Source organism: Alternaria conjuncta, assembly GCF_024043145.1.
Source record: "Alternaria conjuncta strain BMP 0040 chromosome Unknown scaffold_2, whole genome shotgun sequence".
In the NCBI taxonomy this organism is placed as follows: domain Eukaryota; kingdom Fungi; phylum Ascomycota; class Dothideomycetes; order Pleosporales; family Pleosporaceae; genus Alternaria; species Alternaria conjuncta.
Genome location: NW_026250091.1, coordinates 1,358,092 through 1,370,136, shown reverse-complemented (window position 1 = coordinate 1,370,136; position 12,045 = coordinate 1,358,092). Strand labels below are relative to the sequence as shown.

At 52.3% G+C, this 12,045-nt stretch overlaps 3 protein-coding genes across 3 annotated transcripts; all 3 read left to right on the top strand.

The window, feature by feature from the left end:
- Nucleotides 1–675: 675 nt before the first annotated feature.
- Nucleotides 676–2,466, top strand: J4E85_001578 (uncharacterized protein; the record flags this gene model as incomplete). The annotated part of the gene is made up of 1 exon (XM_051465863.1): nucleotides 676–2,466. One exon carries the CDS (start codon nucleotides 676–678, stop codon nucleotides 2,464–2,466), a length of 1,791 nt encoding a protein of 596 aa, XP_051330420.1.
- Nucleotides 2,467–4,109: 1,643 nt separating this feature from the next.
- J4E85_001577 (uncharacterized protein) lies at nucleotides 4,110–6,293 on the top strand (the record flags this gene model as incomplete). The annotated part of the gene is made up of 4 exons (XM_051465862.1): nucleotides 4,110–4,187; nucleotides 4,249–5,058; nucleotides 5,169–5,438; nucleotides 5,976–6,293. 4 exons carry the CDS (start codon nucleotides 4,110–4,112, stop codon nucleotides 6,291–6,293), a joined length of 1,476 nt encoding a protein of 491 aa, XP_051330419.1.
- Nucleotides 6,294–7,810: 1,517 nt separating this feature from the next.
- Nucleotides 7,811–11,462, top strand: J4E85_001576 (uncharacterized protein; the record flags this gene model as incomplete). Its single annotated transcript, XM_051465861.1, has 8 exons — nucleotides 7,811–8,006; nucleotides 8,070–8,153; nucleotides 8,207–8,746; nucleotides 8,798–9,068; nucleotides 9,149–9,231; nucleotides 9,295–10,730; nucleotides 10,782–11,110; nucleotides 11,162–11,462. 8 exons carry the CDS (start codon nucleotides 7,811–7,813, stop codon nucleotides 11,460–11,462), a joined length of 3,240 nt encoding a protein of 1,079 aa, XP_051330418.1.
- Between the last annotated feature and the right edge of the window lie 583 nt (nucleotides 11,463–12,045).

Genomic DNA, 12,045 nt, shown 5'->3' with positions numbered 1-12,045 from the left:
TGCCTCATGAGTGGTCCGACATCTTCGATCGATATCGGGCAGCTCATTGAGATGCCTAACCGCGTTGCGTTCGTACAAGTCCTTGCGATCATCCAGTGACAGCACGTCATGGGAAGTTGCTAAGGCCACCAAGACCTTGAACGCCTCTATACTCCCAAACGGGAAATTATATGCCCAATAGACGTCGTTCTTCACTGTAATAGCAGGGAAGCAAGCCGAGCTTCGGGACAGGGGTACGTTGCGTGCCTCGACGAGCGAGGGCTTACTTTAGTGGCTAGATAGCGGACGTGCGTGGATTTTGCCTGGCCACGCGACATCGACTTTTCAGATTCATATTCTTGGCAGGCCACCGCAAGATTGGACTCGCTTCTCAGATAGACGACAGCGATTACCCTCAAGACTTTAAACGTACGCAGGATAGCCCATTTGGTAACCACGCCTGTCTGCGAGCACTTCGTGCATTTACCGCGTAGCTCTGCGATTAGCGGGGTATACGATCAGCATCGCACGAAGAGTTGCGTCGGAGATACTCTGGTATCTAGCAACTAGTCCTGAGATCAACAAGAAGACACCGTACGGCAGACATTTGCTCATTTGAGATGCGACACTAATTCCCAGGCAGTTGCAACACGTACGCCCGAAGCAGCCACCATCACCCACGTCCTCCGCGACAACATGGCTGAGGAGTCCTCCAGTATGGCGTCACGTCAAGAGTTGCTGGACCAACAGCACTTTACCGCCGAAAAGTTCGACTTTTTCCTCCCGGGCGCGCCGCACGAGGGTGACTTCCGTGCAGAAGCGCTGAAACCGAAGTCTCGACTAGGCGCTTTTCTCCACGACATATATTCCCACAGAGGCAGAAGAATGAAGATCACGGGCACTCAAATGATCACTCTTACACTCCTGTCGTTCAAGTCTCGGAAGGCGACCAAAGCAGAGATAGTCCAACGTGCTACCGAACTGCTCAACTTTCATCGACGTTATTTCCTCCGAACCCAAATAGCAATGGAGTCTTACTCCAACCAGCTCATCGATGCGATGGAAGCTTACCTGCTTGAAGAGAGTACCCAATACGATGTCAAGTTCCCGCCCGAGGGCCATGATCGGCTCCGATCAGAGCCAAGGACTTCAGAGAAGGAGGCGGACAAGACCCTCTGGCCACTTTGGGCACGCGGAGTTGGCGCTGAGATGGTAGAAGAGGAGAAAGATCCGAAGGGCGAGATGCGCTACAACTGCGATTACGGCAAACCCTTCATTGATTGGTTTGACCAAACCGGCCGCGAAATGGATCATCGCCGACTTGCAGGAACTGGACCAGACCAGTGCGTCTACACACTGCCCCCGGGCATGGAAAACAACATCTTCGCCAAATTCTACGACACACAGATCATGAACTCCAACGCGAACTTGAACACAGGATTTGGACAACATATCGCACGCGATTACTTCAGCGAGCTTCCAGGAGAACTCAAGCTCAAAATCGTCCGACTGGTGCTACTGTTTCCCACCAAAGTCAGGATCCAAGCCACTACTTTTCTTCATGAAGACTGGCGCCCTGACCATTGGCGTCGGGACTTGAGCCACTCCCAAGCCATGGACCTTTCTGTATACAAATTCTCATCACTTGTGAAGGTGCCGAAGCTCATGCTTCCTTCCAACGCTGAACTAGTCAAAAGGCCTCAATACTACTGGACGATGGAACCTCCTGCAACCATGTTAGCGTTGTTAGCAGTCAACAAAGTCATGCACGGAATTGCGAAGCCCGTTTTCTACAGCGAAAACTACTTCGAGATCAAGGACGGCTATGCCTATCCACATACCTTTGTAGTAGGACATACGATAAGTGGCGAACAGCTTACGCATCGGTTCTTGGAGCTCATGAGCCAATCAAAGGCACGCGATGGTACTCCTCGATACGGCCCTCGTCCAACAGATCTTATGCGCAAGGTCAACGTTGACATGGAGATCTATTACCCAGACTCCGGTCCAAATGGTTCACAGGAGCCATGGCACTTTGAACGCATAGTGAACGCTTTGATCACGATGCCCCATCTCCAGAAACTCGTTATCAACGTCGGCATGTTATGTATGAACTTTCTCAGGGAGTACATGGAGGTCGATGAGTCTGTCAATCTGTTCATACAACCAGAGGTGTGGCCAGGATGGCGGAAGCTACCTTGGGCGGCATCCGCAATTCCTGTTGAGAACGGACAGGATGGGAAGTCAGCGGCCGGACTCAAGGTCTTTATCCCCGAAAATCGCAAGGTGCAGAAGTGGCTTCAAGACCTCATCAACATGCCCGATGAGGCGCCAGCGAAGATTGTTCACATCGTATCCGAGGATTGGTCTACCGAGGAGTGTCCTTCTGGGCTGATTACTCAGGGCCTGCAGAAAGCTGAACAGCGCTGGAGGAAGGCCTGCAAGGACGACAAGGTTATGGAAGGAGAAGACGAGAGCACTGAGTAGGGTACCGACGATCCAGAAGAAGCTGAGGATGTGATCAGCTTGGCATAGTGAGTCTAGAGGCGAGCACGAGCAACGAAGGGAGGATTGGTGGAAACCTCTGGGGCAAATCTGTAGATAGCGGAAAAAGATGTCCAAGTATTAGAGCTAAGCGTCGAGTACATCGATCGGAGAATGTAGGCCAGCAACAGCCTCCTAGTCAGCGGTGTTGGCTGTTATTGGACCCTGTAATTCAACCTCACCTTCGCCGTGCAGCCTCTCAGTGCATGTATGTCGCGGCTGGACCGCCCAAATTGCGCAACAGGCACGCGTTGCCCCTGCCGTCTTCTTCGCAATGTACCGCCACTCTCGTGCGTTTCGCTGACTGGGCGTTCGCGGTCGATGTTGCTGAAGGTGCCCACGCCCGGGACCGCGGTTGCACAAGGAGCCGGTGTTCTGCTGGTGGGGTCGTGCGTCTCTGGACATTCGGACATTTCGAAACACCGTAAGCCATCGTTCAGATTCCGCACGCACGCTATCAGCCGGACAGCGTGTTCGCTTCGTACAGAGCTTTCTGCGTTGCGATATTCGGAAATTGACTGTTCTTTGGCGGACGAGAGGCGAGATTGAGACATCGCCTGAATCACCCAGGTACCTCAGGTAGTGCCCACATAATACACCTGCATGCCGTCTGACGACCGTGAAGTCGACGTTTCAAGGCCACACATGAAAGAGGCAGTGACAACCTTGCGAAGATCATCGACCTAGACAAAGAAATGTGCGCCAAGATTGCAAGATTGCTACTCGGCCATACGGTGCGGAAAGTTTGTCCAAAATCCAGAAAGGCCTCATTGATGATGATAGTGCGCGGAAAGCTGCGTCGGCCTTGGTGAATGAGACAGCTGCGGACGGCTCTCCTGTTTCGTGCCATTTTTTCGCGACCTACAATCTATCGCTCGTGAAAATCTGCCCCAACAGTATGATAAGCCAGCGATGCGCTGCGCTGGCATCTCATCTCGCCCTGGTGGGCCTCGGGGGTGTGGGTAGACAAAGTAGTAAGACCGGCACTAGTACAACGTACGACCCGGAAACCATGCTTCCGGTACAATTTCCCCAGAAACAATTAAGTCTACCCGGATATATAGTTGTTAGATATGTTTCTAACATAATAGGACAACGGTCGACATCAAAAACTGCACCCGACGCATCTTCAAACTCATGGCATATCTCATTACTGGGGTGGTGACAATAGCGTCGCTATTCATTGCTTCCCAGCTATGGTATCTCGCCAACAACTATCAAGCAGCGCGCGCGACTGGATTACCCATCATATTATGCCCTTATGACCCTGATAGCGTAAGTTACCGCTCCTCCTCTCGCAATATGTGGTTGAAGCAACCTGCACACCCTTGCCCGTCTCTTCAGACCTAGCTATTCGAAACTGATCATACTCTTAGGCGTTCTGGTCCATATTCTGTGTCCCTATGCGCCCCATTCTTCGCTCTATTCTTCCCAAATCTATCTTCGCTACCGTGGAACTTAGTATCTGGGGCTGGGAATTCCGGGAGAAAGCAGCGATCCACGAGAAGCTGGGACCCGTTTTTGTCGTTGTTACTACAGGACTCAACCGGCTTGTTTGTGCGAACCCGTCCATGGCCCATACCATCATGTCTAGAAGGAGAGACTTTGTTCATCCAGACATTACCACCGAGACCATGGGGTTTTTGGGTCCAAACATTGTAACTGTAAGTGGATTGCTTACGCTGTTTATCGTGACTAACGCATCGGTATAAGGCTAAAGATGAGTCCTGGTCCCGCCAGCGCCGTATTGTCGCCCCGGCTCTGAACGAACGCATTAGCCCAGAAGTGTGGAGAGTGAGCGTAGAACAAGCATCTTCCATGGCAGACCTCTTACCCTCAGTCTCCCCACCTGATGCTGCCAAAGGGCCCGCCCAGATAGTTCTTGGTCTTCGCACGATCGCGATGAACGTCCTCGGTCGTATTGCGTATGGGCATGACAAGCCATTCGCTTTATCCCAGCCGGCGACCAAACCATCCGCAGACATCTCATACGTTGATGCTATTTCTTTAGTCACCGACAAGCTCATCTACGCTGCATTTCTTCCTGCCAGCTTTCTGGGCTTGCCCTTCATGCCGCAGGTATCACAGCGATTAGGTACAGCACTGAAGCGATTGCCAGGGTTAACACAACACATGCTCAATCAGGAGCGCCAGAACAGTGTTTCTACATCGCCGCATGCTACGCAGACGACCGAGAGTCCAAATAACAGTCGAGGCACCATCATGGAAGAACTTGTCCGCCTCTCAGACCAGGAGAAGATACGGACAGACGCGTCAACGCCAGAGTCGGTGGACAAGGTTACCAAGAAGTTTCTCACCGAGGAAGAAATCGCAGGAAACCTCTTCATCTTCACCGCTGCTGGCTTTGACACAACCGCAAACACAATGTCCTACGCCGTCGCGCTGCTCGCAGTGTATCCGGAGTGGCAAGCCTGGATTCAGACCGAGATCGATACTGTGCTTGGAGAACCTGACATGTCGCCAATAGACTATGCAAGTGCATTCCCGAAACTTGTTCGCTGTTTAGCTGTTATGGTAAGCTCCCCAATATCGACATACTGCCATCCTTGAACGGCATCCTTCAAGGACGGCTAGCTCCCTAGCCTCTACTCCGTTAGCTCGGTGCTGACGCTTTCACAATATAGCTCGAGACCCTGCGCCTCTACCCGCCCGTAACTCTCCTCATGCGATCCATAACCACGAGTCAGAACCTTGCCTTCGCAGACACGTCGTTTCAGATCGCGGCTCCATCCACCATCTACGTCAACACAACGGCATTGCATACTTCACGCTCAACATGGGGTTCTGATGCCCTGTCCTTCAACCCCGCACGCTGGCTACAACCCGACACACCAGAGCCCACGCTCATCACACCTGCGCAAGGAACCTTTATGCCGTGGTCTGTCGGTCCGCGTGTATGCCCTGGGCAGAAGATGTCGCAGGTAGAATTTGTAGCGGTTATTGCGACGCTGTTTCGTAGATGTAGTGCGCTACCAGTTGTCCGTGAAGGGGAAAGTACAGAATTGGCGAGACAGCGCTTGCTCCATTTGTTACAAGACAGTCAGCCGGTGTTGACGCTGCAGATCAATAAGCCTGAGGACGTTCATATACATTGGGCTAAGCGATGAGTAGCTTAGTGGTGGTACGTCGAGCAGAAGACGAGATGCAGCGTATGAGCAAAATACATGATATATTGGTGTTCGTTTTAAATAGTACCGAAGTAGACTTCTCTTACCTAACTTCGCACTAGATTGGGTCAGAAGATGTGATGTTTGTGCTCATCAGGATCGCGCTCCTCGCGCACCGTGCAATGCGTTTTGGGTGTAACATCTATGTCAAAGGTCCCAAGCTAACAAAGCTTAGAGATGCAGCCATTGTTACAGCTCTGTTGCTGATACGGGGTAGGGGCTGACTTCCCCTTCAGCTAACCCCTTTGCCCATCTCATGAACAGAAACACGCACGCCGAGATCGTGAACGCCTGGGTCGCGATGAGGGTGGCTTTTCCTTTCTTGGTGCGAAGATTCGGTCGCGTCAACACACCGACCACATCGTCAACCAACGCAACATATGCCGTAAGATTGAGAATACGATCGGCAAGAAGAACGACTTGTTGCAACATGGGTGTATCGAAGGATACGAAGAAGCGGACGAGCCAACTACCAAGTATCCACGTCAGGGCGACCAGAAATTCCGAACGCCTTTGTCTTGTACCCACTGGACGTTCCCCAATCAATTGGTCGGCGCCATAGCTGCCAAGTATGTCTACTAAGTATTGTATGACGTTTGGTGGTGTACCGAATAGCCGACCGTAGGTTGCGATGACGCCTGCGCGGTAGAGGTCGTTCTTGCGTGTGAATCGGATGGATTGCTTCAGAGTAGGTTCGGGTCGGTTCGACGGATAGAAGGAGGATGCTACGAGGTACGTCGGTATGGCGAAAGACACTACAAGTGGCAGACTGTTCCCGCCGGTCGTAAAGCCAGTGGCCTGAGCGATGACTGGTGACAAGAGAACAGCGAAAGGGCTAGCAATCACGGGGGCGTATAGGTGAGCATATCGGCGCCATGCGGCAATGGCATAGTCTGCTTCTCCAGTGTCGGATGCGTGTGCTGCTGAAGTAGTTGGAGGCTGCTGTGGCAGTCCATCGCTATCGTGGGTGTTCATGGCGAAAGGAATGGAACACGACGCGGTAAGCTTCGTGTGCTGGGCATCTCTTGGCTTGGGAAGCTTCATCGCGCACAGACACAACTTTGGAAGCTGCCCCTTTCGCTGAGCGGCCATCATCACCACCTTGCCACCCCAACGGAGCTCATATGCTGCACATGTGTCGAGGGGCATCTCGTTGTTAACAATCACCTTCACGCGCCGCCTGCCGCAGGTCCAGTTGATGTTCTGCACGCACACCCCACCATACAGGCCCGAATATCGCAATGGCACGCGTGTGGATGGCATGCATATAGCCACTCTTCCCCAACGCTGTTACCAGCATCTGCCAGAGCACACACCAGATGCTCATGCAAGTAACATCTGATGCGACGCGGTGCGACCCCGTCGTAGACCATGAAAGTGCCGGCAGGGTCTGAGATCGCCCATGAACCCGGGATGCTTCAACAGGCAGCTGCTGACCACCGACACATCGTTGCAACGCCAGTCAAGCCATGTTCATGTCTTTTGAACGCGATGACCAGATCCATGGTAGGATGTGAGGTCGAAAATCGCGCATCACTATAGGCTGAGCTCGCAGAAGCTTGATTTCGCGTGTCGTAGCGTGGCTGTGTAGTTCTTCGAAAATCGCTCATGGCTAACCGTCAACAGCTCAGACAAACGCAGTCGCCAATGGCAATTCTTGGGCGCATGGGAAAAGGTCCGACGGGATGCCTCCGACGCTTACGGTTTACCTGTTGCAGGACCCTGGCCCCATCTTGGATTGTATGAGGTATTTGTGCGTCGAATCGCTTCAAGTTGACTATGACAGCGACGAGGAGGGCCTTGTACCACACTCTTGGTGTCATTCTACGTAGTTGTGATTACGATGGAGCTTTTACGGTATGGAAATCCTACCAAGGCCGCCCAAGCACGTGTTTGACGCGCTGCTAGAGCTTTCGAAGGCACGCTGCTCGTAAAGACGGCAGATAGCTTTCGCCTTTCTCGGGGTATAAGTCGCGCTTCATGCATCACTAAATCTTGTGCTACCTCTCTCCGTTCTTCTCAGCTCATTCGCATCTTTTTTGCACACTCCCCGGTCCTACTTCCCGCGGTATCGATCTGTGTTTTCCACAGGTTCACACATGGATCAGGAAGAAAAGGTCGCTCCTCGCGTCCGTTTCGGAGAGCTACGCCTTCCCGACGAAGAGGATGGATACGCGACCCACGAACGTCGCCATGAGCGCAATCTGTCACGGCGATCAAGTGTGGGCAGCCTTTCCATCCGCAGTGCTGGAGGAGCGCGCACTGTACAGCCAGAGACTGCACTCCCCATCACCTGTGAGTAGCTGTCTCTATGACTTGCTTGTGAGACATCCACTGACTCCTGATACGAACATTCAGATCGTACTCTGTCCATCGAGATCGACGAGGATCAACACAAGAAGCAGGATGAGGTGAAGAGAGCGAAGGAGAAAGCCGCTGTTGGTGAGTCTGTTGGCTGTAAATCACAGCCACGTCTACTGACTTCAGCTCTACAGATCTGGCAGACCTCGAATGGCATACACTTGCCGTTCATGAGCTGTGTCGCCGCCTCTCCGTCGACATCGACCAGGGCCTTTCTGACGATCAGGCCCAGCGTCGCATTAGCGAACACGGCCAGAACAAGATGACACCTCCCCCATCAGGGCTCCTCAAGAAGATAATAGGCTACTTCTTTGGTGGTTTTGGTAGCATTCTTGTGGTTGCTGGTATACTGGTATTCGTCGCATGGAAGCCTCTCGGTAAACCGCCAGCGGTCGCAAACCTGGCGCTTGCCTGTGTACTGATCGCTGTTTGGCTCATCCAGGCTGCCTTCAATGCATGGCAGGACTGGTCAACCAGCAGAGTGATGGCATCCATTGGAACGATGCTGCCTGATCAATGCATTGTCGTACGCAACGGATCGCACGTTAGCATCTCGGCCTTGGATCTAGTGCCTGGCGACATTATCGTTATCAAGCAGGGCAACAAGCTACCCGCCGATGTTCGATTCGTCGATATATCCAGCGATTCCATGTTCGATCGCGCAATCCTTACTGGTACGTAAAACCTACACACATCACTTGAGCACGAGGACTAACATATGCCAGGCGAGTCTGAGCCCGTCGCAGCTACCATCGAAGCAACCGAAGACAATTATCTCGAGACCAACAACATCGGATTACAAGGCACCCATTGCATCTCAGGCGCATGTCTCGGCGTGTGCGTTGCAACTGGCGACAACACTATCTTCGGTCGTATCGCAAAGCTTACCTCGGATCCCAAGACTGGCATGACTCCTCTTCAGAAGGAGATTCTACGCTTTGTGCTCATCATCTCACTCTTCATCACATGCGTCGTTATTCTCATCGTGGTTCTTTGGTATGTTTGTGGCTGGTCTAGAGCAACATGTCTATGCTTGGCTATCTATGAGTTGAAGGATTTGTACTTACGCATCTCAGGGCTGCATGGCTGAGGAAATCTCATCCTACTTGGATTGACGTACCCCTTCTTATCGTCAGTTGCGTCTCGTGCGCTGTTGCATGTATGGACTACCCAACAATGTCTTTTTCCATGTACAGATGCTAACTTTTCCTTCTTTCTCTAGTCATCCCCGAAGGCTTACCGATCGCACTTACCACGAGCTTGACCATCGTCGCGAACATCATGCGCAAGAACAAGATACTTTGCAAGTCCCTCAAGACCGTTGAGACACTTGGTTCCGTTTCGGTGATCTGTTCCGACAAGACCGGAACGTTGACGAAGAACAAAATGGTCGTCACGGACATTTATGCAGCGGGTGAAGAGTACACTACGGATGCGGCGCGTGATATGATGGCAGTCTTTCGTTCGGAACAGAATCTCTCTGTGCTTTCCAAGGCCAAGACAAACATCATGGATCAAGTCCGCATGCTCGGTGGTCTCTGTAATTCCGGTGAATTCGATGCCGCTACTATGCATCTTCCCATTGCGGAGCGCAAGATCAACGGCGATGCAACTGATCAGGCTATACTTCGACTGTCCGAGTCTCTTGGGTCAGTCGCTGAGTTGCGTCGCGACTGGAAGAAGGTTTTCGAAATTGCTTTCAACAGCAAAAATAAGTTCATGGTCCGCTTGATGACACCCGCGAACCAGACTCCGACGAGCAACAACGCTACTCTCATGATCAAGGGAGCTCCCGATATCCTCCTGCCTCGATGCGACCTCATCCTGAACGAGAAGGGCGAAGAGATACTGCTTACAGACGCACAACGCCTTCGTATCGACACCGTCAAAGACAGCTGGTCTCGCCAGGGAAAGCGCGTCATACTGCTCGCTCGCAAGCCGACTATCGTACCCTTCTCCGCCAACCATGAGAAGGAAGTATTGGTCGCAGCCCGGGAAGGTCTTACGTTTATTGGCATCGTAGGCATTATGGACCCACCCCGTGATGAGATTCCAGACGTCGTTCGTATTCTTCGAGGAGCTTCGATCCGTATCTTCATGGTCACTGGCGACTTCAAGCTCACGGCTCAGGCCATCGCTGAAGAGTGTGGCATCATCTCGAACTCCGCTTTGGTCGACGACATCAGCGCTCTCGGCCGCGAAGGCAAGATCGGGACTACGAAGCAGTCAATCGTGCTAAGTGGGCCCGAACTCATCACATTGAACGCGGCGCAATGGGATCAACTCTGCCAATACCAGGAGATTGTGTTCGCTAGGACGACGCCTGAGCAGAAGCTTCGTATCGTTAAGGAGTTCCAGGCCCACGACAACATTGTCGGTATGACAGGTGACGGTGTCAACGATGCGCCATCGCTCAAGGCTGCCGACATTGGTATCGCTATGGGCAGTGGTTCCGATATTGCCATTGAAGCTGCCGATATGGTTCTTCTCGATTCGTTCGCCGCCATCATTGAGGCTGTTCAGTACGGTCGCCTGGTCTACGATAACTTGAAGAAGACGATCGTGTACTTGCTTCCCGCCGGTAGCTTCAGTGAGCTGTGGCCTGTCGTTACCAACGTCGCATTCGGTATTCCGCAGATCCTGTCGTCCTTCCTTATGGTAAGTACATCTGATCAGAATACACTGCGTCCGTCAGCTAACCTTGTCTAGATCATCATCTGCTGTCTTACCGACTGTGCCGCCGCCATCACGCTTGCTTATGAGAAGCCAGAGGCCGATGTGATGCTTCGCCCTCCTCGTAACCCTAAGAAGGACAGGCTAGTCAACGCTCGGCTTATCTTCCATGCCTACTTCGTTGTCGGTTTACTGCAGTGCTTCCTCGCCTTCACCATGAGCTTCTGGTGGATGCAGCGCAGAGGAGTTCCGTTCACGGCGATGTGGCTGAAGTTTGGTGTTTACGATCCTCAATACGACCCGGGATTCGTTACCGAAGTCGCCAACGAAGCTTCGAGTATCTACTTCGTCACACTAGTGATCATGTAAGTATAGATGTGGAAGTGTACTGAGTAACTAGCTGACATTGACGACAGGCAACTGTTCAACCTACTTGCTACTCGCACCCGTAGACTCAGCATCTTCCAGCAACCGCCTATCTTCAACAAGGCTACTCAAAACTGGTCGCTCTTCCCTGCCATGATCTTCGCCATCGTTGTGGTCTTCATCTTCTGTTACATTCCAGCCCTCCAGGACACGATCGACACAAGGACCGTCTCGGTTGAGCACTGGTTCCTTCCGGCTGCTTTCGGTATGGGCTTGCTCGTCCTCGATGAGTCAAGGAAGTACTGTGTGCGCACTTGGCCCAACGGCTTGCTTGCCAAGATTGCTTGGTGATGCTCTTTCCTTCCATCCGAGGAGACTACTTCCTTGGCTTATTTTCTTAGTTCAAAGGGGCCATTCAGTTCAGAAGCCGTTGGCCCGCTTGCAACAGTAGCGTAGTTGAGAAGGCTTGTCATATCAGTGTCGATTAGATGGGGAGTGCCGTGTGAATTGGCACACACGCATCCAGTCTGCAAGCAGACAGAGCCCAACCTTTTCTTTCTATTCATCAGCAATATGATCCAGAGCCACGCCTCTTTTCCACACATTCGACTGTCCCACAATGCAGTGTGCCACTTCCCACTTCAGCCGCAATATCTGTAGATGCACGACCCTGGCCATCGGCAATTTTCCATGCGATACCCCACACGGACTTTAATGCGCCTTGCGCAACGAGGGATCTCGTGGCTCAACGGTGAAATGCCGGTTATTGAGAGCAAGGGGTCGAAGTCAGCTGGCACCAATCGTATCACCTTGCAATATGAAGTTCCTCATAAAGGAAGACTGCAGATCCAGGCTTGGCCACATGCAGAGCGGCTAAAGGTGGCCGTTCCATATTCTGATGTGTGTGTAACAAAGGATAGATGAGTATAGCGAT